The sequence below is a fragment of the Lacerta agilis genome, chromosome 12 (genome assembly GCF_009819535.1).
Source record: "Lacerta agilis isolate rLacAgi1 chromosome 12, rLacAgi1.pri, whole genome shotgun sequence".
Lineage (NCBI taxonomy): Eukaryota > Metazoa > Chordata > Lepidosauria > Squamata > Lacertidae > Lacerta > Lacerta agilis.
In genome coordinates, this window is record NC_046323.1 from 53,780,992 (window position 1) to 53,808,157 (window position 27,166).

Genomic DNA, 27,166 nt, shown 5'->3' on the forward strand with positions numbered 1-27,166 from the left:
TTTAAATTGTATTTTAATATGTATTTTAATGAACTGTTTTATGTTTTTGTTGTGATTTTATTGGTGTTAGCCGCCCTGAGCCCGGTTTGGCAGGGAAGGGCGGGGTATAAATAAAAAATTATTATTATTATTATTATTATTTATTATTAAGCTGTTTTGGTTCCCCTTCCACCTGCTTTGTTTATTTGCCCTGGTATCCTTGGAAAGAACCGCTGCATTTGGCGGAACAGCTACCCTCACCATTGTGGCGGTACTGGGTTGCCGTTCCGTGTTTGGACTTACGCTACTTGTTGAACGGTTCATTAATCCAGTCTGTATAACGTTTACCTGTACATGTAATTTGTTAAGATAAGAACTGTACATTATCCATTCCATGTTTACAGTACTTCCAGGTCTTGCCTTCCTCATGGCTCCTTAGTACGTTTGTTGTTTGAATGGTTACTAGCCTATCTCTATTCTAGCTATTATTCCAGTAAATTTGGTTTGAATAATGGTGCTGGAGGAGACTCTTGAGAGTCCCATGGACTGCAAGAAGATCAAACCTATCCATTCTGAAGGGAATCAACCCTGAGTACTCACTAGAAGGACAGATCCTGAAGTTGAGGCTCCAAGACTTTGGACACCTCATGAGAAGAGAAGACTCCCTGGAAAAGACCCTGATGTTGGGAAAGATGGAGGGCACAAGGAGAAGGGGACGACAGAGGATGAGATGGTTGGACAGTGTTCTCGAAGCGACTGGCATGAGTCTGACCAAACTGCGGGAGGCAGTGGAGGATAGGAGTGCCTGATGTGCTCTGGTCCATGGGGTCACAAAGAGGCGGACACGACTGAACGACTGAACAACAACAAAGCCAGTTCGTGGTGTTGCTGTTTCGTTTCGTTGTACTACTGTCACCGCATTTAATACTTTGTGTATATAATGTGCAGTTTTTTTCTGACTGATGGAGGGGGAAAGTGTGTGAACGCTGACCTTTGAAGAGTTTGTAAGTAAAACCCATTTCTAACTTATCCAATTTGTGGTCTTTTCCTATGCTGGGGGAAGAGGGTGATATCGACCAACAAGATTCAGCAGCAGACTGAAGTTTGAGCTTCAGGACAGAGATTTGGGGGTGGTCCGAATCAGGCCTGACCACAGCACTCAGTCAAGTCAACTCCTGGGGACTTGGAAAGGTACCTCACTGGCATGCCCCAGCCATGCTGCCAGTCATTGTGGGGCTCCAGGTGCTTTTCAACACTGAGCAGTGGTGATGAAATGAGCTGTGCCCTGCCCTGGTTGAAGAATGTGTGTTGGAGCCAGCTGAATCCAACGAGCAGTAAGAACAGTTTCTTCCCTTGCTTTATATACAAAAACGGCTAGGCACAGGAACAGTTTCTTCCCTTGCGCCATTAAATTGTTAAATTCGCAGTTATGTAGTGGAAGGATGGGCCAGTCATGGGTGGGGTTCCTTTGCTGTGTTGTTGTATTGTGAGTGGAATAGTGTTGTATAAGGTACGTTTATATTGCAACGTAGCCGAAGCAAAATTCCAAGTATGTTGGTACTTGGCCAATAAAATTATTCCTATTCCTATCAGAGGGCTGCAGGGGCGTACCCAGGATCAAAACTGGGGGGGGGGGAGCCATGGTCATTCAGGTTCAAAAACAAAAACAGCTTCAAAAAAAACAAAAACAGCTTCAAAAAGCAGAAAAACTCCCCCCCCCCAACAGAAAGCCCCCAATGGCTGAAAAACTCAGTTTCCCAGGATCCTCAGTCCTTGCAAAGGAACTACTCACCATGCAAGGGAACTCAGTTTGCCAAGTTCCCTTGCAACGATGAATCCTGGTAACGATGAATTCGCCCCCTGATACTGCCCAAGTCTCAGCCTGCATCCCCATTTGACCAAGCAGGGTGCAGGCTAGGATCCAGTCTCTGATAGTCACGCCAGCTCTTTGTCGGCATGAGGGAGGGGGAAACAGCCGGCGCAATGCACACACACACACAGAGAGAGAGAGAGAGTGGCCAACTGCCTCGGCAAGAGCGGAGGGGGAGAAAGACCAGTCTTGAGCTTTTTTTTCCTTTTAGGCTACCGTTAACCATTTGTTTTTTTTTTGTTGTTTTTTTTTTGCTTGGGAGGGGGGCAGCTGCCCCCTGGGTACACCCATGGAGGGCTGTGTGCGTGGAAAGTGGAAAAAGTAAAGCGAGGGCCTGTGATCATTTTGTTTGGTTTGAGGGAGAAGAAAGGCAGAAGAAATGAGGTCACTTCACCCCTCCCTGTTTCTCTCTCTCTCTCTCTCTCTCTCTCTCTCTCTCTCTCTCTCTCTCTCTCTCTCTCTCTCTCTCTCTCTCACGCGCGCGCGCGCACACACACACACACCGTCCGTGCAAGGGTTGCCAGCTGATCAGGGGAAACGGCCCAGCCTTCTCTTGTGCCTTGATCTGCAGAAATTAGCAATGAAACTTTCCAAAGTATAAGGTTGAGCCCCTTATCATATTACAGTCACTCACCCTCAAGGACCCCAGAGATATTGAAGCAGTTCATTAATTCTTACGCAACAACAAAAAAAGAAACAGACAAACCAAAAACCGGCCATACACACACACACACACACACACACACACACACATCAATGACCTTAACAGATTAGAGAACTGGGCCAAAGCAAACAAGATGAATTTTAACAGGGAAAAATGTAAAGTACTACACTTGGGCAAAAAAATGAAAGGCACAAATACAGGATGGGTGACACCTGGCTTGAGAGCAGTACATGTGAAAAGGATCTAGGAGTCTTGGTAGACCATGAACCTGACATGAGTCAACAGTGTGATGCAGCAGCTAAAAAAGCCAATGCAATTCTGGGCTGCATCAATAGGAGTATAGCATCTAGATCAAGGGGAGTAATAGTACTACTGTATTCTGCTCTGGTCAGACCTCACCTGGAATACTGTGTCCAGTTCGGGCACCACAGTTCAAGAAGGATACTGACAAGCTGGAACGTGTCCAGAGGAGGGCAACCAAAATGGTCAAAGGCCTGGAAACAATGCCTTATGTGGAACGGCTTAGGGAGCTGGGTATGTTTAGCCTGGAGAAGAGAAGGTTAAGGGCGGATATGATAGCCATGTTCAAATATATTAAAGGATGTCCTATAGAGGAGGGAGAAAGGTTGTTTTCTGCTGCTCCAGAGAAGCGGACACGGAGCAATGGATTCAAACTACAAGAAAGAAGATTCCACCTAAACCTTAGGCAGAACTTCCTGACAGTAAGAGCTGTTGGACAGTGGAATTTGCTGCCAAGGAGTGTTGTGGAGTCTCCTTCTTTGGAGGTCTTGAAGCGGAGGCTTGACAGCCATCTGTCAGGAATGCTTTGATGGTGTTTCCTGCTTGGCAGGGGGTTGGACTGGATGGCCCTTGGGGTCTCTTCCAACTCTAGGATTCTATAAATCTTTGTTATTAGCAAATCAATTTGATATACAGGTACTGAGGGAGGATCTCTTTATTGAATGAGAGATATCCGTTTCAACCACACATTGGGAAACAGTTTTAACTGCCTCTGGACCTTAAATGGAGGCTCACACAACAAAAACGTAATATTTAGAATATCCTAGGCCCCATTACGTTTGTTTAAAAAAAGGCTATCTAAGGTATCTAACTGTTGGAGATGCAATAGGGACAGTGCTTCTCTAAAACATGCTTTTTCATTGAAAGATTTTTGGCAGTAGGTAACTGAAACCACCAACAGAACTGTACGGAACAACCTTCTGCACGGGCTCTGTTTCTGTTTCTCTTTTTTTTCCCCATCTCGCCATGTCTGGTGCACATATAGTTAAGTACTTCTTGAACTTCCAATAAGGATGTTTAAAAAAATAATTATAAATAAAAATATTACAGTCACTCACCCCACACCCAGGCAAACAAGTGTTTGCTTTCCCCTCAGTCTACCTGAGAATCCCAGCGTATAAAGAGGTTTGACCTTTTATTGATACATTTATGACGATTTTACTCCCGTTATTGCACTCCCCTGTTTTTATGTTGTACAACGCCTTACATTATACGAAAGTGCAATATTTACCAATGTGACTGATGGGTATGTTGCAGTTTTGTCGTTTTATATCCTTTTAATTGATAATTAACTGTGAGGAGTGTTTTTTAAAAAATTATTTTGCATCAACATGCTCTTCCTTTGCCCTCCCCCCCCTTCTTTGGGCCCAAATGCAGTATAGAAATAAACTGCATCGTAATAGATGTTGTAATTCAGGCATGTCTAACAGGTAGATCGTGATGTACCAGTAGATCACTGGACATCTGTGGCAGATCACCGGTAGATCAGTGGCTCCCCAAAGAAGGTAAAAAACTTTGGCTCCCCTAAAAAAACCCTCAACATCTTTGCCCTGCACCCCTAAAATGACCTGAACCACCAAAAATAGGGATTTCCTTCCTTAAAAAAAGCTCAATGTCACTTTCCTCTTCCCTAAAGAAGCTCAACAACTTTTACGTGACCCCCCCCCAAAAAAACAGGGCTTTTCTTCCTAAAAAAAAAAGCTCAACAACTTTGACCTGAAGCCCCAAAAGGGGGGGTAGATCACTCCCAGTTTATAACTCCGTGAGTAGATCGCAAACTCTTGGAAGTTGCAGTTACAGGTAGGTAGCCGTGTTGGTCTGCCATAGTCAAAACAAAATAAAAAATTATTTCCAGTAGCACCTTAGAGACCAACTAAGTTTGTTCTTGGTATGAGCTTTGGTGTGCATGCACACTTCTTCAGATACACTGATATACATAAGGGTCTGGTGACTTCTGTTTCAGTGTATCTGAAGAAGTGTGCATGCACACGAAAGCTCACACCAAGAACAAACTTAGTTGGTCTCTAAGGTGCTACTGGAAATATTTTTTTATTTTGTCTTGGAATTTGGCCACCCCTGTTGTAATTTGTCTGCTCAGTGGAGCTGAGGAAGAGATTCTGGTGTAAAACCCCTGTGAGCTCTTGCTTGAAATCGGAAACTGAGTTGTCCATCAACGAGGCATTGCCTTTGCTTGTGTGTATTCTTCTCCTGCCTTCCTCTCTGGATAACAACCAGGCAAACTTATGGAGGGTAAGGGAAACTACAACCCCCAGCATGCATCTGGGCTGCTGTCAGAAAGGCTCGCTCAACCATGCCAGCACACTGAGCATGAGCAAGTTGGTGTCCTGCTGCTGGGGAGCTGTGCTGGAGGAAAAACCACTGGCTGTAAACCGGGGAGCCGGGGACACCCAGTTGCATGCACCTGCCTTCTCCTGCGTGAGCAAAAATGAGACAAGCAGACCCTTTGGCTTTGATTCCTGCAAGCTTCTGCGTGGAATAAGTTGCACAGAGAATGTGCTTCTGAGGACAGGAGGACAGGAGTGCTGCAGTGCCCTGGGAACCAGCAGCAGCAGTAGCAAAAGCAGCAAGATCTTCCATGGCAAGGGAATGGAGAGGTTTGGCCCCTAGCCTGTAGAGGGGGTTGGTTGCAGGTTTCAGGGGCGGCCGGTGGCAATGGGATCGCTTGCCTGATCAATGCCACAGTTCTGGAATCGAGCATTTTATCTCTAGACTTGACATTCCAGGCGTGCAAATAATCCCTCCTCCCTTCTTATTAAGCTGCTGTTTTGATAGCATTACGAAGCAGCTGGGGACTGATTTCAGTGCAAAATCCTGATTTAGTGGTTTGTTTTTTTTGGAACGAGAGACATTTACAGTGCCTGCTACGCTCCACTATTGCATCTGGGCTAGATGAGCTGTGCAGTGAACGGTTAACACGGTAAGTGCCTTCTGTTTTACGAAGGATAAATGCACAATTGGTCGTGGCAGGCGCAGGAATGGGATAGCCAAAGTTTTAGAGGGCTGCTGAATTATAAAAGGGTTTTATTTCTCTCTGATTTTAACTGCCATGCAGGGAAACGTCAGTATTTGAGAACTGCTCCTGAAACAGGGAAGGAAAATTAGGATGCGTCTCTTAACCACTGATAGGGTTCCTTCCTTACTTCACTGAATCTGAAATTTTACTTGGCTGTTAAAACCCAGTCCTTTCAATGGGTGGGAAATATGGTCTAAAATTATGTTTATTCCAGCATTTTACAGGCAGCGAAGAGCAGATATGGAATAAACAGTAACAAATATCTACTTAAGAGATATACAACCTATAAGTAACCATTAGGGACCACTGCCTTCCTATTTCCTACTGCATCCTTTGGACACCCTAAGCCTGTGGACAGATACAGATGGGCATGTACCCATGTCTGTGCATAGTATTTGTGTATGTATGCATAACGTTGGGATTCCGGTATGCTGCCATTCATAATTGGGACATGTCTCTGTTCAACCCAGATAGACTTAACAAGGTATGTGTCACCCATGGGTGTGCGTCATTTACAGCACACCCCTCATAATGTTGCTGTGAAGTAATTAAATAAAAAAAACACATCTGTATTTATTGTCCTGTATTACTTCCGGCTGTTTGGGAATGCTATAGCAGCATACATTCTGTATGCAAATATTCCAGATTCAGTCCATGACATCTTTAGGTGGTGTTCAGAAAGACCCTTGTCTGAAACCAGACTGAATGTTTCCCCATCTGAAGCGTTGAGTGGAAGACAGGGTGTTGAATGCATGAAACACATCTTATTACACTGTAGTCTCTATAAACAGGTTAAAGGTACAGGGACCCCTGACCATTAGGTCCAGTCGCGGACGACTCTGGGGTTGTGGCGCTCATCTCACTTTACTGGCCGAGGGAGCCGGCGTACAGCTTCCGGGTCATGTGGCTAGCATGACAAAGCCGCTTCTGGCGAACCAGAGCAGCGCACGGAAATGCCGTTTACCTTCCTGCCGGAGCAGTACCTATTTATCTACTTGCACTTTGACGTGCTTTCGAACTGCTAGGTGGGCAGGAGCAGGGACCGAGCAACAGGAGCTCACCCCGTTGAGGGGATTCGAACCGCTGACCTTCTGATCGGCAAGCCCTAGGCCAGTGGTGGCGAACCTTTTAGAGACCGAGTGCCCAAACTGTAAACCAAAAACCACTTATTTATCACAAAGTGCCCAAACTTGTTGAGCTTTTTTTGGGGAGCTGCCGACAAAAGTTTTGGAGCTTTTTGGGGGGGATCACACAAAAGTTGCTTTGCTTATTTTTTTGGGGGGTGCCCCAAAGCTGCTGAGCTTTTTTGTGGGGAAGAGAACAGAAATAAATGACAAATAATACCTTCGCTGGAATTAACATGCAGCGCCGACATCATCGTCTGCCAAAGCGCCAAAACAACAACAACACACACACAGCACAATAAGGGTTAAAAAAACAAACGCTGTTATGCCCAATCAGAAACAACTACTGACACAGCAAATTGAAAAACAGATCAATCTCCGAACACAATCTCCAGCGACTAGGGGGGAAAAAAAAGTTCAAGGTTTCAACAGTGGACGCAAGCCTGGGGAAAAAACAACAACAACAGCACGGATGGACCGATGGTGCGCGTGCCAGCAGTGAGGGCTCTGCGTGCCAAATCTGGCACGCGTGCCATAGGTTCGCCACCACTGCCCTAGGCTCTGTGGTTTAACCCACAGCGCCAACCGCGTCCCTCTTCTGGAAGAAGGTACAGGGTTATAAAGACCAGGACTAGCTGCCTAAGAAACAGTTTTTATCCAAAAGCGATTTTGGTTTCAAACGCAGTGTAAGGCAGTCTCTTAAGGGAGTACAGTGGTACCTCTGGTTACGTACTTAATTCATTCCGGAGGTCTGTTCTTAACCTGAAACTGTTCTTAATCTGAAGCACCACTTTAGCTAATGGGGCCTCCCGCTGCACCGCCAGAGCACGATTTCTGTTCTTATCCTGAAGCAAAGTTCTTAACCTGAAGCGTTATTTCTGGGTTAGTGGAGTATGTAACCTGAAGCGTCTGTAACCCAAGGTACCACTGTATCTGTATTTAGTTGTGGGGCATCAGAGTTTTTAGGGGGCTAACCAGGTAGGGTATTAAAGTTTAGGAGGTTAATTATGCATAGGCGGGACAGGGAATGAGTCGATAGGCATTTTCAGGATAGCAGGCTTGTTGGTTTTTGCATGTTTGATGTAGATTCGTCAATTTCGTTGTTCTGTATGGGACAATGACAATAAAGATTTTCGTATCGTATCGTATGCACATCTTCCTCTTTGCATCGAAGCTGAGAAATATATCAACCTACTTTCTTTTTTAAAATGGAAATTTACAGGAACGTTACAAAACTTGAATTTGAACTTTTTCCTCTGGCTTTCTCTCTCTCCTCCCTCTTATTTTAGATCTCGTTCCACAATGCTGAAGAGGACTGACAATGCCTTCCTCTCCCTTTGCGTCCGCCACCTGCCCGCCTGATAAGATTTGGCCCCAGAATGAACATAGCGTGCGTCTTTAATGCCTTGCTAGTGTGTGTCCTTGCAGCCGTGCTGTGGAAATACATCAAGCTGCGAGATCACGCCTTCGTGTTGGAAGAGGAGCTGGTCCTCACTCGCCAGACCCAGGAGCTCTCTCAGGTCCGCACTGAGTACCAGGCTGCTCTTCAAGACCTGGTGAACGATGGCACCAGGATGGTGTGCGCTGGCAAGATGCACACTGACCGGATCTGCCGATTTGAATCCCTCTGCTATTCCACGGAGGCTGAGGAATTCATCTTCTTCCACAGCAACTCCTCGGTCATGCTCCCCAACTTGGGCTCCAGGAGATTCCAGCCTGCCCTGCTTGATCTCTCCTCGGTGGAAGACCACAACACACAGTATTTCAACTTCGTAGAACTGCCGGCCGCGTCCCTTAAATTTATGCCAAAGCCGGTGTTTGTCCCCGACGTGGCCCTGATCCTGAACAGATTCAACCCGGACAACTTGATGCACGTTTTTCACGATGATCTCCTCCCGATCTTCTACACCATGCAGCAGTTCCCAGATTTGGACCAGGAGGCCAGGTTGTTTTTCATGGAAGGTTCTGGCGAAGGCCTGCATTTTGAGCTGTACAAACTGCTCAGCAGCAAACAGCCGCTGTTGAGAGAGCAGCTTAAGTCTCTGGGGCGTCTCCTCTGCTTCACCAAGTCGTACGTGGGGCTGTCGAAAACCACCACGTGGTACCAGTACGGGTTTGTCCAGCCGCAGGGGCCGAAAGCCAACATCCTGGTCTCCGGGAACGAGATCCGCCAGTTCACCAAATTCGTGACAGGGAAGTTGAACGTGAGCTTGGAAAGGACGCCCGGCGAAGAATACATTGTGGTTTTCAGCCGAACCATAAACAGGATAATCCTCAACGAGGCAGAACTCATTCTGGCGCTCGCCCAAGAATTTCAGATGAAAGCCATTACTGTCTCCATCGAAGACCACGCATTCTCTGATATCGTGAGCCTCATCAGCAACGCCTCCATGTTAGTCAGCATGCACGGAGCGCAGCTTGCAATGTCCCTCTTCCTGCCCAGGGGATCCAGTGTGGTGGAGCTCTTCCCGTACGCCATAAACCCCGAGCATTACACACCTTACAAAACGTTGTGTACCCTTCCCGGCATGGACCTCCAGTACATCGCCTGGCGGAACACCGAGAAGGAGAACACGGTCGCTTACCCAGACAGGCCCTGGGACCAAGGAGGAATCGCCCACTTAGACAGGGCAGAGCAGGACCGCATCTTGAAAAGCAGCGAGGTTCCCCGGCACCTCTGCTGCCGGAACCCGGAGTGGCTTTTCCGCATCTACCAGGACACGGAAGTCAACGTTGCTTCCCTTATCCAGGTGGTCAGGCAGGCCGTGAAGACGAAGCCTGGGCCTAAGAGGCAGAAAGGGACGGGCGGCCTCTACCCAGGCAAAGTCAGAGGTGCCAAGTGTCAAACCTCCGTCCAGGGTGCCAGCGAGGCCAAACTCTCTGTGTCCTGGCAGATCCCTTGGAACCTGAAGTACCTGAAGGTCCGGGAAGTCAAATACGAAGTGTGGATACAGGAGCAAGGGGAAAACACGTACGTGCCTTACACCGTGTCCCATCAGAACCACACCTTTTCGGACAACATCAAGCCTTTCACAAACTACCTAGTGTGGATCCGCTGCATTTTCAACACGAATCTCCTTGGGCCCTTTGCAGACGTGCTGTTGTGTAGTACGTAATCGCCACCCAGTTGCTTTTTTGGGGGTTGGGGAGTTGATTCCAGCAAGGGGCTTTGAAATAAGGCAGGGTGGTCCCTATTGTCCTGTAGTTTTTCAAGTGGCCTCACCAGGACTTTTAGACCACGCTAGTGCCTCTGTTGTCTTTGTCCAGTAGTGATGTATGGAAGTGAAAGCTGGACCATAAGGAAGGCTGATTGCCAAAGAATTGATGCTTTTGAATTATGGTGCTGGAGGAGACTCTTGAGAGTCCCATGGATGGGAAAAAGATCAAACTTATCGATCCTTAAAGAAATCAGCCCGGAGTGCTCACTGGAAGGGCAGATCCTGAAGTTGAGGCTCCAATACTTTGGCCACCTCATGAGAAGAGAAGACTCCCTGGAAAAGACCCTGATGTTGGGAAAGATGGAGGGCACAAGGAGAAGGGGACGACAGAGGATGAGATGGTGGGACAGTGTTCTCGAAGCGACTGGCATGAGTTTGGCCAAACTGGGGGAGGCAGTGGAGGATAGGGGTTCCTGGCGTGCTCTGGTCCATGGGTTCATGAAGAGTCGGACACGACTGAACAACAGTGCCTCTGTGTCCATTTTGTTGTGTTTTGTTGTGTTTATCGTGCCCGCTTCTGTGGCATTATTCTCCGTCAGTGTTTGAGTTCTCTTGAAAAACACCTACACAAATTAAACTGGAATGGAAGGTATATGTTGTACCTTGACACAATAACCGGAAAATATCTCTCTCTCGTGTAGTGAATATTTTAAGACCAGCTTTCTAATGGAATTCAAGTGTCTCTCTGAATGGGCAATCTCTTTTGTATTCTCCAGTGTTCAGCTCCCCCTCCCCAAATATCTGTCTCCCAGAGCAACATATTTGGCACCAGAGTTCATCATTAAACGGTTGAAAACCTATCCAGCACTTTCTCTTCCTTTGGTATTTATGCTTAAAATGGTATCGTAAAGAACCTGTGTGTTTTGATCTGTATTGTTTTGCACCGAGTGTCACCCGACGACGGTTGCCCTTTCTGTTGAAATTCAAAGTATATTTGAAACTATTTTAATTCTAAAACTATTTGAGCATGAAACTGAAATTTAAAATGACCGGAAAAGCCATTACAAAAGATAAGCATGTACACAACTATAGTCAGGGCTATTTTTCAACAGTAACTTGCAATAACTCAGGAAGGCTAGAGAGCCTATTTCTATTCTTCCCTTAGGACAGGGGTGGCCAACTCCCAAGGGACTGCGATCTACTCAGAGTTATAAACTGGCAGTGATCTACCCCCTTTTGGGGGGTTCAGGTCAAAGTAGTTGAGCTTTTTTTAGGAAGGAGGAAGGCCCATTTTGGGGGGTTCGGGTCAAAGCTATTGAGTTTTTTTAGTGAGGAGGTAAAATGTTGAGCTTTTTTAAGGGGAGCCACAGTTGTTCAGCTTCTTAGGGGGGAGCCAGTGATCTATTGTGCACGTCCAGTGATCTACTGGTAGATCACGATCTACCTGTTGGACATGCCTGCCTTAGGAGATAGGAATACATGGTTAAACAATAAGGTATAAAAAAAGTATTGGGTTATTGTGAGGGATCCTATTCCCTCCCCTTCAATACTTCCCCAACAGTGACTCTCCCTAAGTTTCACTGACAACTAGAATGAATCCTTCAGTGTTCATATGGGAGTTGTCTCTGGGGGTACCTCAGGGCTCTACGGTTGAAAACCTCTTGCCACCTATGGGATCTCCCTACCAGGGTTCCCAACTACTGCAGTTTGCCTTCCCTTTAGGCAAATAAGTGGCACACTTGGCTTCACTGTCCAGCCCTCTGTATGACAGGAGAATAAGCAAACAGTTTCCTCTTCCACAGGAAAGCTTTGTTCTCTCCTCTTAGTCACGCCTCTTAAGGTACTGATCCACTGCCACAGTCAGCGAACGTTTAAGCACATTTAACTTTATTGGGTAACTTGAAAACATGGATGTCTCGGGTTATTACTGGTACAAATCTTCTTCACATGTAATTCAGCTTTGTTATATTTCCTGCATCCCTTTAGCAATGGTAATGACCTTTCCTTGCATTCCCCAAAGCCTAACCTCCCCTTTTCTCTCTCTAATCCTCCACCCCCAACTGCCAAACCCCCAACTGCCTTTCAAGGTTGTTCCCCCTCCTTTTTGAATGCCAACTAGCTCCGCCTCCCAGGGAACACCTACCTAAAATGGGAGTGATAGGTTAGCCCATGATGAACCTGAATCATCAGCGGGCATTATTCCGCCACAGTTATAATTATTATAATACAACAAAACCAAAACACCAAACCGACTTGCAAATACAAGGAACAATTTCACTCAGTTAAACGCACTAAAGTGCAGCGTGCATGTCATAATTTGTCTGCAAGAAACATGTGACTACTAAACATTACAGATTATTAATAAATAAGAAATTGGGTCAGGAATTTATATCACCGAGCTCCCCCCCAAAAAGAGGGGTGGTCATGTATGTCCACCCCAAATTAGAACCTAAATTTATTTATAGAGACGAACAAGGAAGAATTCTTATCGTAGAAATCCAATATAAAGGGGGCAAAGTGGTTTTAATTGGAATCTATGCACCAAATGAAAATAAAAAGGAATTTTACCGGGACCTACAGGAAATACTTATGGATTTCGTGGGGGGTGGGGGAAATCATCATGATGGGCGACCTCAATGGTGTGATGGAGCCTAAAGTAGACAGAACCACTAAAAAAAACTGATAGTAAACAAAGTAAACTTCCAGTCACTTTTTTTCAGATGACTGAAATAATGGGTTTACATGATGCATGGAGATTTAAACACTTAAATGATAGAGAATATACACATTACTCTCATTCAAAGAAATCAGCCAGCAGGATCGATGCGATATGGAACTCCAAGGAAATTTTATCAGAGGTCCATGTCACAGAAATTCTGCCAGGCACTCTGTCAGACCATAACCCAGTACAACTTACCTTAAGAACTAAAAGAGTGGGGGGTACGAGATGGAGGCTTAATGAAAACCTATTGGAAAATGAAGAGATTTTGAAAGCAGCGGAGAAAACGCTGAAAGAATATTTCTACTTCAATCTTAATAAAGAAATTAATATTAAGATAGTATGGGAAGCAAGCAAAGCTGTACTTAGAGGCTTTTTTATTCAACAGGGCAGATTCAAAAAAAAAAATTAAGGAAAAAAAGAAAATGACCTTATGGGAAGAAATTAAAAGTAATGAGAGAGAATTATTCAAAAATCCGGAAAATGAGGTGATTATGGAGAAAATAATTTTTTTGCAAACTCAATATGCAATCATGATAAATGAGATGGAGAGGATGATAAAAGCCATGCAGAATTTTTTTTTTTAATATGGAAATAAGCCAGGCGGGTTTTTAGCCTGGCAATTAAAAGATAAAAAAGAGCAGCGTATTATCAATAAAATTAAGATTGGAGACAATTGGGTCATAGATCAAGACAAGATCAATAACTCCTTTATGGAATTTTTTTTACGACTTATATAGGAAGGAAACGGAAGAAGGGGACAAAATAACTCAATATGTTAAAACTAACAAATTAGAGGCAGTTGCTAAATAAAAACTACAAGCTTTGAACCATCCAGTAACAGCCGTGGAATTACAACAGGCCATTAAAAGACTAAAACAAGGTAAATCACCAGGCCCGGATCGCTTCTCCTCACTGTACTAAAAAAACTTGAGAAAACTTTATTTATCCCATTAAAAGACACTATAAATGAGGTACTTACAAGTGGCAAGCTACCAAACTCCTGGGAAAAGAGCTATATTACATTAATTCCAAAGAGCGACACCGACTTAACATTAATGTCCAATTATAGACCAATAGCACTGCTCAATACAGACTATAAATTTGTTGGCAATATCATGGCACAAAGACTCAAAATTATCCTCCAAGAATTAATTAATAAAGATCAGGTGGGGTTTTTACCCAGAAGACATTTGCACCATAATGTACGACACATTATTAATATTATTGAATATTTAGATCTCAGAATTGATAAACCAGCGGTACTTATGCTTCTCAATGCTGAGAAGGCATTTGATAAGATATCATGGACCTTTATGAAAGAGCTAATAAAACAAATGGACCTTGGTGATACCTTTTGTAATGCAGTAAACGCCATATATAAACGACAGAGAGCCTGTCTAATAATCAATGGGACGATAACGGGTAGCTTCCCAATTAGCAAAGGCACTAGACAGGGATGCCCCCTTTCTCCACTAATTTTTATTTTGATAATGGAAGTGCTAAATAAGCAGCTAAGAGAAGATCCAAATATTACTGGAATAAAAATTGGAGAAAGAAGTTATAAGATAAAGGCCTACGCGGACGACCTAATCCTTACCACGGAAAACCCAAATGTAAGCATCCAGAGAGCCACTGAAATAATTAATGAATATGGTAATATGGAGCGAAAAATACGGTACTTTCATTTTGAAGCAATTATTCTTGCAAGTATATGGGGTTGTAGTGGAAAACGCTTTAGCACTCACTGGGAAACAAAATTTGTATTTGACAAGGAGGTTAATCCATTTTTTGAACACATCCAATTCTACTGGAGAATTATTGATGATATTTGTTCTGATTTTCAATAATACAGACCAATTGGGACAATTTTGTAAATTGGCTCAATGAGAGACATCCAACCTGTGATGGCCTGGGAGTCAGACTCTGATGCTGAACCTGAGGGATCCCAGCCTGCACAGGATTCCCCGGCTCCAGAACCAGCTGAGCCGGGGCCAGGGCTTGAGCCTGAAGGATCCCCACCTGTGCTGGATCCCCAGGTGCAGGCATCAGCGGAGTCTGCTCTGGCTCCTGATGGGAGGGAGGACCCATTGCCTGCAGGTGCTCCACTCCCAGCCTCATCAGAGGAAGCTGAGGCAGCCCCTGGGTCCAGTAACCCACCAGCCTCTCCTGAGCTGCAGAGGCTCAGGACAGAGAGGCGAAGAGAACTAAGTGCCTACAGGAGGAGTGCTCGCCTCCATGCCCGGAGGAGAGGCGAGTCTCCGGAGGATCGGGGCTGCCCTAAGCATAGGGCCAGGTAAAAGCCAGCCAGACCCAGCCCAAGTTGTGTGAGCAACTTAGTTGCAAGCATATGCTCAACCTGCAACCTCGTGCCTGCACCTGCCTTGGACCTTGCCCTGCTCCCTGCCTCGCTCCCCGCCGGACTGACCTCCTTTGGACCCCTAGACCCAGGACTGGACTTGGACCTCGCTTCACGGACAAACCCCCGGGGCCAGCACACAACCATTAAATTTAAACGCAAGTCATTTTTTGTGAACTCCTTTCCTTGATGTATGGGTTTGGAGAAATAGTAAAAATGAGATTTATGTACGGATAGAAATTCCCTCTTAGAGTTTAGATTGTATCATCCCACACCATTGAAGAAAAGGTCGATCTGAAAAGGATTGAAGATGTAAGAGAATTACTAACTGACTGGTTACAATACCATCAATTAAATGATATATTTAGGAGGACAAAAAGAATGGTTTTTGTACTGAAATCTCTAAATTTGAAAAAGAGCTGCTAGAGAATAAAACAGAATTACTTTCAAAAATGTATACGCTAATACTAGAATGGTATACAAAAGATGAACAGGTCAAATCAGTAATGATACACTGGGTGGGAGACTTTGGGTATAATATACAACTTACAGCATGGGAGAAGTTATGTAATTGAGATTTAAAATTCACAGCATGTTACACATTGAAAGAAGATTATATGAAAATGACGTGCCACTGGTCATTAACTCCTAGTAAATTAGCAAAAATGTATAAAACGGGGTCAAATGTATGCTGGAAATATACTGTCTGAAATAGGATTTGCCATAAATAAAAACACTGAGGACATATTGACTTGATTGAATATTCTCCCTCTTTCACAGTTTATGCATTAGATGCAAACATTGAGGAGGAAATGTGCATGGGGAGATGAGGCTGCAAGGGGCCACAAACATTCCAGCGGAAATCCATAGACAGGGCCGGTGCTAGGGTTTTTTGTGCCCTAGGCAAGATCACCTTTTGCCCCCCCCCCCGGCCAATTGAAGGATGGAAGGAAGGGAGGGAGAGAGAGAGAGAGAGAGAGAGAGAGAGAGAGAGAGAGAGAGAGAAGGAAGGAAGGAAGGAAGGAAGGAAGGAAGGAAGGAAGGGAGGGAGGGAGGGAGGGAGAGAAGGAAGGAAGGAAGGAAGGGAGAGAAGGAAGGAAGGAAGGGGTGAAAGAGAGGGAGGAATGAGGGAGGGAGGGGGGAGGGGAGAGAGGGGGGGAAGGAAGCCTGCTCTAGCGAGAGGCGGTGGCAGGATGAGCGCCCCAAAAGGAGTGCTTTCGGGGCGCTGACCACGTCGCCACCTCTCCTAGGGGCAACCGCACCTCCCTTCTCCCAGGCTCGCTGTGGGGTGGGCAGAGGGAAAGCGGCTCAGACGGAGCCCTCCCTCGCCGCTTGCCCCAAAGCAGCGGGGCTAGGCGGGAGCTAAGCGTCTCCTGCTCAGCCCCGCTGCTCCAAAGCAAGCCGCGAGAGAGGGAAACAGAGCCCTCCCTCGCAGTTCGCCCCAAAGCAGCGGCGCTGGGCAGGAGCTAAGAGGCTGCTGCCCAGCCCCGCTGCTCTGCAGCTGGCGGCGGAGGGGGGCAGAGAAGTCCGATTTTGGGCTGCTCCCCCCTCCCCCGCCACTTTGCCGCTTGCGGAGCGCGGCGACGGGGAGGCGGGGGGCAGGCTGGCCAGCGCCCCCTCCATTTTGGCGCCCTAGGCAATTGCCTAGTTCGCCTAAATGGACACGCTGGCCCTGTCCATAAATGTCCTGAGTCAAGTAGCTGTTACATTCTTGTAGCGAAGCTGTTCCTGTTTGGGGGGTGGGAAGAGCTGACAGATTCTCCAGCAATTATGCATATGCCCAACTGCAGAAGACCCCCATGGCTTGGGGCAGATCTGATCACCAGGAACTGTCTGTATTTAATAATGTGTCGAGCTCCAGCCAATGAATGTTATCTAACAGCGCCATCTAGAGTATGTAACACTGGTACTGCAGCCATATGAAGTTTCCCCTTCAAAATGACAGCTGTCATCCCAACCAGTTAACAATGTCTACTATATGTCTAGTCTAGAAGTAATTGTATCCTGTCTAAGTCACTGTATAAAATCCACAGTGCAGAGTCTCGGGAATCAACTAAAAGCAGCTGCTCTTTTCACCTCCGTGAGTCCTGTTTGGCACAGGGAAAGGGGGACTCCAGACAGCCATTTCCCAAAAAGCGTAGAGGCAGGAAACACCTCACCCCAGGGGTGACACTTGACTCAAGTGCCAGACAGGTAGCCATCAAGATCACAAAGAAAGGCAGCCCATGAATGGATTCTGACTCTGGAGGGGGGGAGAAGAGGATAATGAGCAACTTGACCAGTTCCGTCAGGAAGTGTCAATAGTTTTATTGCTTTATGATATTGGGTGCAAGGTAAAAGGTGGGAATGATGGCTTACCTGACACCCAGGTACTGCCCACGCACCTACCCTCTGATGATGTAGAGATGACGCAGTGATGATGAAAAGTGTTGGGTTTAAAATTATACCTGAACTGGTCTGATGTCAGTACTGTCTGTTTAACAAATAGAAGATACAGGTGCCGGTGTTTTGTTCTTAATTGACTGACGCGCAGGCGCTACTCTGTGTGTAAAAGGCTCTGTTGCAAAGCGTTTAGTGCTCCTAGCTTTGGGAGTTGTGAGGAGCGTTGGAGGCTGGGAGTGAGAGTTGTTTTGATAAAGTGTATTTGTATTTAGTTTAACAGAGTCTCTGGCAGAAGGCTGGAAGCTAACAGGGAGTTCTTACTTTCTTTACGTAAATTAAACTCTAGTTTAGAAATGCCTTTTGTCGTTACTCCGGGTGCCTGCTTTAGCCAAGTCAGTTTTTCCGTTGCGTTTATTCTTTAACTCTGCTGGAAGCGTACTTCAATGGGCCACTGTTACCTGGGGTGCAAGTTCTTCTTTTGCACCTCTTGTTCAGTACCCAGTTATTTTTCCAATAGAAAGGTGGGAGGTGGGGACTGGAAAGTGGGGGGGGGGGGCTAATAAAAGTTGGGAGCACCTTCTGGGAGGGGTTCGGGCACATCTCTCTGCAAGAGGGGTGCGGACCCTGCTATAACAGTTTTGCTTATACAAATAAAGGTCAGGCTTCTTGGCCACTTTGCTCTTAAGTTTTGCCTTGGTCTCGCCTGTTTTCTTCAAACCTCCGACCGCAGGGAATCCTTTACCTAGCGGGCTCACAGAATCCCCTAAGGACTAGAGACCAGCCTGTGAGCGTATTTTTCGTTGTTGTTCTTATCATAAGCATGGAAATAAGCATGAAAAAAATAAAGAGAGAGAGAGAGAGAAGGCAATAGAGGTGTCAGGGATTGCCCGGTGTTATGGAATTCCGGGGGGGGGGTCACCAAAACGAAGTCTCCCAAGCTGAGCAGTAAGGAACGAATGTATGCCCTCAAGGGAGCCCCTCTAGACAATGTCCCCTTGCCCCCTGACACATTGTTACATGGGCAGTACGCAAACTCCCAGAGTCTTGGTTCCACAGCCATCTTGCCACTTTGGTCAAGGGCTTCAAGACTGCTTAGCTTATGCCATGATCCCTTGAGTGGAAATACACGGACACAGGAAAACAGCCAACATTCCAGAGGGCAATTGATAGTTAAACACAGGCCATATCTCCTTCCTCTGGACCCATTGAAGGGCGATAGACCTGGCCAGGCAATCCCATTGTTCTATTCCCAGGAACACTCAAGATGAATACCGGTACATCAGGGCTCACCACTGATTTGCATTTCATTTCCTCCATGTTGATCTTGTTTACCAGTATTAGTTACAGGTGGGTAACCTCAAAATTTCTTTGTATTAAGATCTCAAAGTAGCTGTCTTAATACAAAGGAATTTCAGAAATAGACTGGAAAGAGAAGTGGCTGAATTGCAACTAATCACCAAACTTAAAACCATGGAGAGACCTGGTCTGAACAAAGACATTAGATTCTTATCTCATTATACATAACAAAGCTATCTTTAGCCATCTCACCCCTTGCCTTTCCCTGCAAGACTAATTGCAGCCGTTAAGAGTCGTCAACAGGTTTTCCACACCTATCAGCTGATCACCCATTCCCACCACCCTTCTGAGTAATACCCCTCCCCACTCCCTCACTATATTTAAGGATCTGGTGACTTCTGTTTCAGTGTATCTGAAGAAGTGTGCATGCACACAAAAGCTCATACCAAGAACAAACTCAGTTGGTCTCTAAGGTGCTACTGGAAAGAATTTTCTATTTTGTTTACCAGTATGTTAATCATGTATAACCCTCCCCTTTCCGCCCCTTTTTAAAAATTTCTATATCCTTTATTTAAGCAACAATCCAGCTTTATCAAAATACAACACACATTTAGAAGGCTGAAACTCTCACCTCATGGTCCAGCATCAGCATGATCATGCATAGCACGGGAATCGTTTGAACTAGAATGCCTCTTAAAAGAGATCTGTAAGATCCACTCCACCTTGACTTCAGGTGGGTCCCTGGGGCAACAGAACAGCATCTCCAAATCACTAGCCCTGTTATTTGGCACTGGTCCCATCTTCATATGCCTGAACCAAGATTCTTCTTGTTTGAAGGCAGCATGGTAATCCCTAGCACCATGACTCTTACTGTTCAGAAATGCACAACAGGGCTTTAGACATTTACCAGTCACTGAATGATACCTTGGATAACCAACTAGTATGTGTTGCAGGGGATGGGTAGGAAAGAGAGAGTAGGAGTTGTGCGCATGCTCTAGTTTGAGCCGGCTGCCTGCCTTGGAACCCCCCTGCCAAGCTAAACAATTTATGGCCTAAAGGAATGTAAGGTAAACTGAAAGAAGAAAAACAAAGACTAAAGGCCGAGTGTGAAGATACAGAGAATCCGGGGGTGTTGAAATCAAGCCAGCAAACTCGGTAAGCAAGTTGCTAAACTAGCTCTAGCTTATCGAAGACGCCCAGCAGCTCCCTCCTACCTACGGTTCTAATCAACAGCTCAAAATGGCGAAAACGCTGAAAGACTTGTCAGCTCAGCTGGCAACTTTTCAGGATTTAATGCTTACCTCCCAAAACAATATCAGAGAGGATATAAAGTCTGTGAAGCAGGATGTTGCACAGATAGGAGTTGAAATTAAGGGGGTGAAGCAACTAGCAACTCAGGCCAAAGAGCCTGTCCAGGCAAATGAGAAGAAAATAATGACTCTAACCAGACAGGTGGCAGAACTGTCGGATCGCCAGAGAAGAGCCAATATGATTTTGGTGGGTATTTCGGAGGAAATACAGGCTAAGGAGCTGGAGGAAACACTGAGAACCTGGTTAGGCACCCAAGGACTCAGTGTGAAGCCGGAAGATGTGGAAAGAGCCCATCGTTTGCAAGGACCTAGGGGGAGAAAGTCCCCCAGGAATGTAATAATTAAATTTTCCAGAGAGAAGCTGCAACAGCAGGTCTACCAGTCTCTTAAGAAAATTAAAGAGCTAAGTTTCCAAGGAAAAAGAGTGTGGGTGAAACCAGACCTTTGCCAGGCTACACTAAAGCAAAAAACCCAAATGAAACCTTACGCACAAAAGCTGCATAACAACAATATAAGGTTCTCTTGGGTGTATCCTGCTTCAATATTGATCTTTAAAGACAGAAGGAGGCTCATGGCTAGGAACCCAATAGAGGCCAGATCTTTACTGACACAGCTGGGAATTGAAGTGGACGACTCGACACTACAGAAAAGAGAGGAAGAGGAGGTAGAAGAGGCGGAAGCTGGGGGAGGATCCTCGGGAGAAGTTCCAACAAGACCAGACAAAAGACCAAGAACACACTCGCAGGAGGACACTCCTTAAGGGAAGTAAATGGGCATAAAAAGGCCATTTAATTAATTGTATTACATGATATTTTTTTGCAAGGGGAGGGAGGGGATGCGTGCACTCTGGGAAGTGGAGAGAGGGGATGAAGTGTCTTCCCCAGTATTTGTTCTCTTCCACAGGGAGGGGAGGGAGGGGGGGTAAAGAATTGCAAGGGGAAAAACCCTCAGCTAAACGGGCACAAAACTCAAAATAATAAAGAATATGGCTAAGCCAATCAAAATCATTTCACTGAATGTCAATGGGCTCACGTCCAACCTAAAGCGCTATAGATTATCTAGGTTAGCAAGAGAACAAACAGCAGATATACTTTGCCTTCAAGAAACCCATGAACAAAAAAAGACAAAAAGCCACTATTCAATGACCCGGCCTGGGAAGTACTAGCAGAGGCAAGGAGCAAAGCGAAGGCAAGAGGGGTGGCAGTTCTGGTAAACAGGAGGATAGACATTAAGATAATAGAAACAAAACTAGACAGGGAAGGCAGATTTATGTTAGTTAAATGTAAACTGGAAAATAAAACGATAACAATAGTTAATATATACGCTCCAAATAAAAGACAGAATAAATTCCTAACTAAAATACTCAAAAAAAATCCATAAGTTCTCAGAGGGTGAAATTATCATATGGATATTACAAAAAATAAAACAATTCTACTGAGTAAATGGGGATTGCAAGAAGCACATGAAATCCTAGGCTTAAAACCCAAATTTACTCACATCTCCAGCAGACATAAAACACCATCCTGCATAGACTTCTTTATTTTGGGAAAGGCCAGTAATTGGATAGTCAAAGGAATTACAACACACCCAATATTAATTTCAGATCATGCCCCGTTAAGTATTGAGTTAGAACTAAGACTCAGTAAGGACAAGAGACCCTGGAGATATAACAATTCAATAATGGCCAAAGTTGAGGACAGAGAATACATGGAAAATCAGATCAGGTTATTTTTTCAAGATAACAAAGGATCAGTAACTCCAGATATCCTTTGGGATGCAGCAAAATGTGTTTTTAGGGGGCACTGTATAGTCAAAGAAAAATTAATTTAAAAAGAATGGTACTGTAAAAGACAGCTAAAAATACAGGAGCTGGAAATATTACAAAACAAGCAAATGATTAGATCCTGCTCTGAAACTCAAAATCAAATCAAGGAGATTAAAAATCAACTAGAGGAATTAGACTTGACTTTATTGTGGAAGAAGGAAGCAATGGTTAAAAACGATTTTCAGAGGAATAATTTAAAATCAGCAAAAAGACTCGCAAACTATCTGAAAATAAGGAAAGAGAAACAAAGAGTTAAAAGTATAAAAACAAATAGTAATAAAACGCAAGTTCCAAAGGAAATCAAAGAGGCCTTTGCAAGTTTTTACAAAAAACCTTTATAAAAAAAGGGAGGCTATAAACTTTCAGGAGAAAATAAATTTAACATTGGAGCAGTCTGAGAAAAACAAACTAGACAGAAAGATTACAATAAAAGAAATAAAGGATGTGGCTAAGGAACTGAAAAAGGGAAATCTCCAGGACTAGATGGCTTTACGGCCGAATTTTACAAGGAAATGGTAGAAATTCTCGCTCCTGAGCTACAACTACTTTTCAACAGTATACTAGAAGGGGAAAAGGCCCCAGAAACATGGAGAAAGGCAGAAATAATTGCAATCCTAAAACCAAACAAAGACCCTAAAGAAGTAGGTTCATATAGGCCCATTAGCCTATTAAACCAAGATTATATTTTTTTTGCCAAAATCATGGCAAACAGGTTAGAAAATGTCAACCCTCAAATAATAAAAGAAGACCAATATGGATTTGTCAAGGGCAGGAATATAGCGCATCCAATTAGGAATATTATTAATGTCCTACACCATGGACAATCAAAAAAGCTGGGGTTGCTAAAATTAGATGTTTTCAAAGCATTTGACACACACTCACAGGAATTTTTATGGGAAATAATGGCCAAATACGGAATAGGCGAGATTTATCGAAACACAATTCAAGAATTATATAAAGAAGGAATAGCAGTGGTGAGAGTTAATGGTGAACATACCCAACCATTCCCAATATGTAGAGGAGTTCGGCAGGGATGCCCTCTCTCACCATTCTTATTTATAATCGCAATTGAACAACTGGCTGAAAGGATAAGAAACTGTGGAAGGATAGAGGGATATATGATCGGGAAAGAGGAGATGAAAATTAACCTGTTTGCGGATGATATTATTGTTATTAGAACAAACCCTAAAGAAGGGATAAAAGAAATAAAGATTATCCTAGAAGATTTTGAGGAATGCTCCGGATTAGGGGCAAATATAACCAAATCAGAAATAATGTATTTCAATGTGAATCTGGCGGGGGGGGGGGGGAAGAAATAAAGAGTATAACAGGCATAGGCATGGGCTCTAGAAGGATAAAATACCTGGGTATTGAACTCTACAGGAACATTAACAAGATTGCAGAACTCAATTATAAGAAGGTATGGAATAAAATACGGAAGAATATGAAGAGATGGAGAAACAAAACTTTAAGCATTTCATCTAGAGTCAAGTCCACAAAAATGTTTTGGGTCCCCAAGTTAAGCTATCTATTCCAAGCTATCCCACTAGAAATGAAAAAAACAGAAAATGGAACAATGGAGTGGGGAGATAAGACAATGGATATTTGGAAGTAAAAAATCAAGGACGCAAAAGAGTTTTGTATATAACCACAAGTCAGAACCAGGGTGGGGTCTCCCTAACATTTATAATTACTACGAGGCTGCCCAATTAAAAACCTTATTAGAAACCGGAGTCGAAAATAAACAAAAGTGGACCAAATTTGAGGATGAGGTTAACAAAGGCATAGGAAGATTTGGAATCTTTACAAATAATGTAAGTAAAGATCTGAAATTGGCAGTAGGCCCTAGAAAATGGGCGTTAGGTATATGGAAGAAATGGCAACCCTTATGGTTGAAAAGAATCTCTCTATGGGGACCCTTAGAGAGTATATATGAGGGAATAGAGGACCCTAAATGGTGGAAAATTATTAAAGCCAAGGGCTACTACATCGTCAATGACATGTATAGAGGAGGTTCCTTAAAGTCACTGCAGGAAGTGACAGAATATAGGTAAACCAATACTGGCTAAAAATTGGAGGACTATATAGCAAAATTGTCAAAACCCAAGAGAAAGGAAATATGAACTTAGAAGAACCAATAGAGGAACTATATAAACAAATGGAAAAAAACTAAACAAGGAATGATAGGCAAAATCTATAGGAGAATGATTTCAAATAGGAAACAGACAACCCTACTTGTTCAAATGCTATGGAGCAAGGAAAAACAAATTAGTGAATCAAAGATAGCAAGGATAATGAAGGAAATAAGCGAGATTAAAGTAAACAAATTCAGAGAACTCGAACTAAAAAATTTTCAAAAATGGTACAGAACTCCGGCCCAGCTAGCCAATATGGTACCAGGACTCAACCCAAGCTGCTGGCACTGTGAATGGGCCAGGGGCTGGTTTTCCCATATGTACTGGGATTGCCCAGAGGCAAGGAGATTCTGGAATAAAATTCTTAAGATCTTTAATGAAGTTTTTAAAGTGAAGTTATCTATAGACTTTAACCTAATGACAATGGGATTACTTGGAAATATAGCCATAGAGAAAGGGGACCCATTTACATTCAAAGCCATGATTCTAGCAGGAAAGGCAACAAATAGCGCTGGGGTGGAAGGATAGAAAAAAATGGACAGAAGAGGTCTGGTCTAATTATCTTTTTGATTTTATCCAATCGGATATCATTGCAGTCACGAAACAGGAAACGTCATGGAAGGTCAAGGCTACGATGATCAAGACCAGATGGAAGCTCCATTTTCAATGGATAATAACAACCGGGGAAAAAAGACATTCGGTGGAAATTAATGACTCTGTGCCCGTGGCTGAGGTCTACTGTTTGAACCCTTGCAATGGACCATGGGTGGGGAGGGAAAAAAGAAAAAACTGTATGGGAAATTCAATACTTGACGGAGATTATACAATGTATGTAAAAATTCTCGTACAATAAACAATTTTTAAAAAATGGAAAGAGAGAGTACATTTGTCAACAGTCTTCTGATCTGTGCAACCCTGGACTTTCAACCCTTCTTCTAATCTAACTAAGGGGTTTCTACAAATTTCAGAACAGAATGCCATCTAACACACTCAGAACCAACCAGCCTAGGTTATGATACACTATATATATATATATACCTTACAAATCTTTCCATTGGCCATGGGCTGCACAGGAATGCCACTGCTCTACGTCTACCACTAGGAAAAGAAATCACACATTCCACTTCCAGTAGACCCAAGGGAGACAAGACAGAAGTTGAAAAAAACCTTCCTGTAGTGTTAGACCAAAAATCCTTGGTTCTGAAGCAGGGGTTTCTGGGTGCGGTGAATTGTGGGTACTATGCTATGGGAAACTGACCAAAGGTTGCCCCTGCCCAGGAATGTAAAGGGTTATCTGTAAGTTTTTACGACTGGCAGAGTCGCTCGGAGTGTGAAGATCTCAGCTGCAAGGAGTCACTTTGAACCCTGATAATAAGAACTTAAAGGAGGGCCAGCTGGGAATCGTCAAGCCGGTGAAAAAAGTAGGGAGGAATCATCAAAAGGGTTGCAGCTGCCTTTCTTCTTTGGCAGGTGGAGAGTAATGACCAAGAGATGTTGAGTGGTCAACAAGAACTGCCTTTCTTTCAGATGCAGATGCAGCTAAGTATTGAATCCTTGCCGGTTAAATGGAGAGGGATTATAGAAAGTCTTTAGTGCTAGCCTATTAAAAGAATGTTTCTTGTTTTCTTGCATGTAACTTGTTATTGGGAATTATACCTTATGTACTTTTTAGTAACTTTTGAATAAATGTTTAAAGGAACTGTTGTTCTGGTTTTTGTTCATTTCTAAGTTTGCTTGGCTAAATCCAGGTCTGCCGCTTGGTGTGCTACTTTAAGGTGATAATTATTTGTGGCTCTGTTTGAGCTTGGAAGGCTTGAGCCGGCACAGGTGGGACTGCCCTCGGATTCTGTCCTGTGGCTGCAGCTGGGATTCAAATTTACAGAGGGTGGTGGCAGCAGAAAGACCGTCTTGACTCAGCTTGGAGTAGCTGGGCCGAGACAGAAAAGAGTCATTCGTGCGCCCGGAACGCTAGCAGTGGGGAAAACTGTAGGGCAAGTGGGCGCGCGTTTACTACACTTCCTTTAAAAAAAAGATGAAGTACATAAAGTGCTTATTTAATGACAGTTTGAGAAGAAGTACAGTCAGGCTCAAGTTGTGCAGTTCACAAGCATGGAAGGAGAACAAAGATGACAGACATGAGTTCCAAGTAGTTAGGAGGAGGAGCAAAGGAGGAAAAAGTTTAACCAAGAACTAGGCAGGACTTTCCGCCAGGTGGATTTCTCCTAGATGGTGCAGGTGCTGCAGCTACGGGGCTAGGAGCTGGGCCAGAGGCAGCTTCTATTTCAACCTCTGTGTTTTTGGGAGCCTCACCTTCCCCGCTGTGATGTATGTGTCTTTAAGTGTGGAATCTCATTGTGTACACCTGAATCCTATTAGCTGGGATACAGGTATTTAAGTTGTAATCTGTTCCCCTCCCATTCATTTCACTTCAGTGTTTTCCTCCCTCCTTGTGGGGGATATATCATCGCCGTGTATGATCTTTTAATAAACAATGGCTGCAGCTTAGTAGGGACTGCTTTGGCAGCGTTGTTTCCTCATTGCCGAAGTCCAGGGCTTCCTCAGAGACATTACACCCGCCCTTTGGATCCACAAAGTCACCAGAGATTGCTTCAGAAGAATTTCTTCTTTGGGACCCAGGAGCTTCGGAATTTTCACTGACACCACTGGGCTTGGCTGCTGTTGAGCTAGCCCAGGAGGATGAATTACCTTCTGGATATTGGATGCCATCTTGTGTCTTCTTGTGTTTTGGTGTTCTTTTGGCAGATCAAATCCCATGTTGAACTTGGATCCACCACCTGGTGGACGAAGAACTCTGGAACTGCTTCGCCCGCTGGGGTCCATCCCCTTGTAGGTGGTCGTGGTGGTCATGGCGGGGAAGAAGCCGGGTGAGGAGCCGCCCGAGGAAGAGGTAAACGGAAGGTGTTATTCCCGCAACCCGATACCGTACTACTGCCGGCGTCCTTTCCACCCCTTTTCTGACGTTTCACCTATGTAGTAGTGACATAATTGTG

General features: G+C 44.4%; 2 protein-coding genes across 2 annotated transcripts; one reads left to right on the forward strand and one right to left on the reverse strand.

Moving 5' to 3' along the window:
• The first annotated feature begins 5,716 nt into the window (after positions 1-5,716).
• Positions 5,717-10,218, forward strand: LOC117055992 (protein O-linked-mannose beta-1,4-N-acetylglucosaminyltransferase 2-like). Its single transcript, XM_033165963.1, has 2 exons — positions 5,717-5,751; positions 8,261-10,218. Exon 2 carries the CDS (start codon positions 8,351-8,353, stop codon positions 10,085-10,087), a length of 1,737 nt encoding a protein of 578 aa, XP_033021854.1. The 5' UTR covers positions 5,717-5,751; positions 8,261-8,350; the 3' UTR covers positions 10,088-10,218.
• Positions 10,219-26,180: 15,962 nt separating this feature from the next.
• Positions 26,181-27,109, reverse strand: LOC117055810 (jupiter microtubule associated homolog 1-like). The gene is given in 3 exon segments (XM_033165669.1): positions 26,181-26,470; positions 26,729-26,870; positions 26,873-27,109. Coding segments are annotated over 3 exon segments (429 nt in total). The 5' UTR covers positions 27,024-27,109; the 3' UTR covers positions 26,181-26,334.
• Positions 27,110-27,166: the final 57 nt, after the last annotated feature.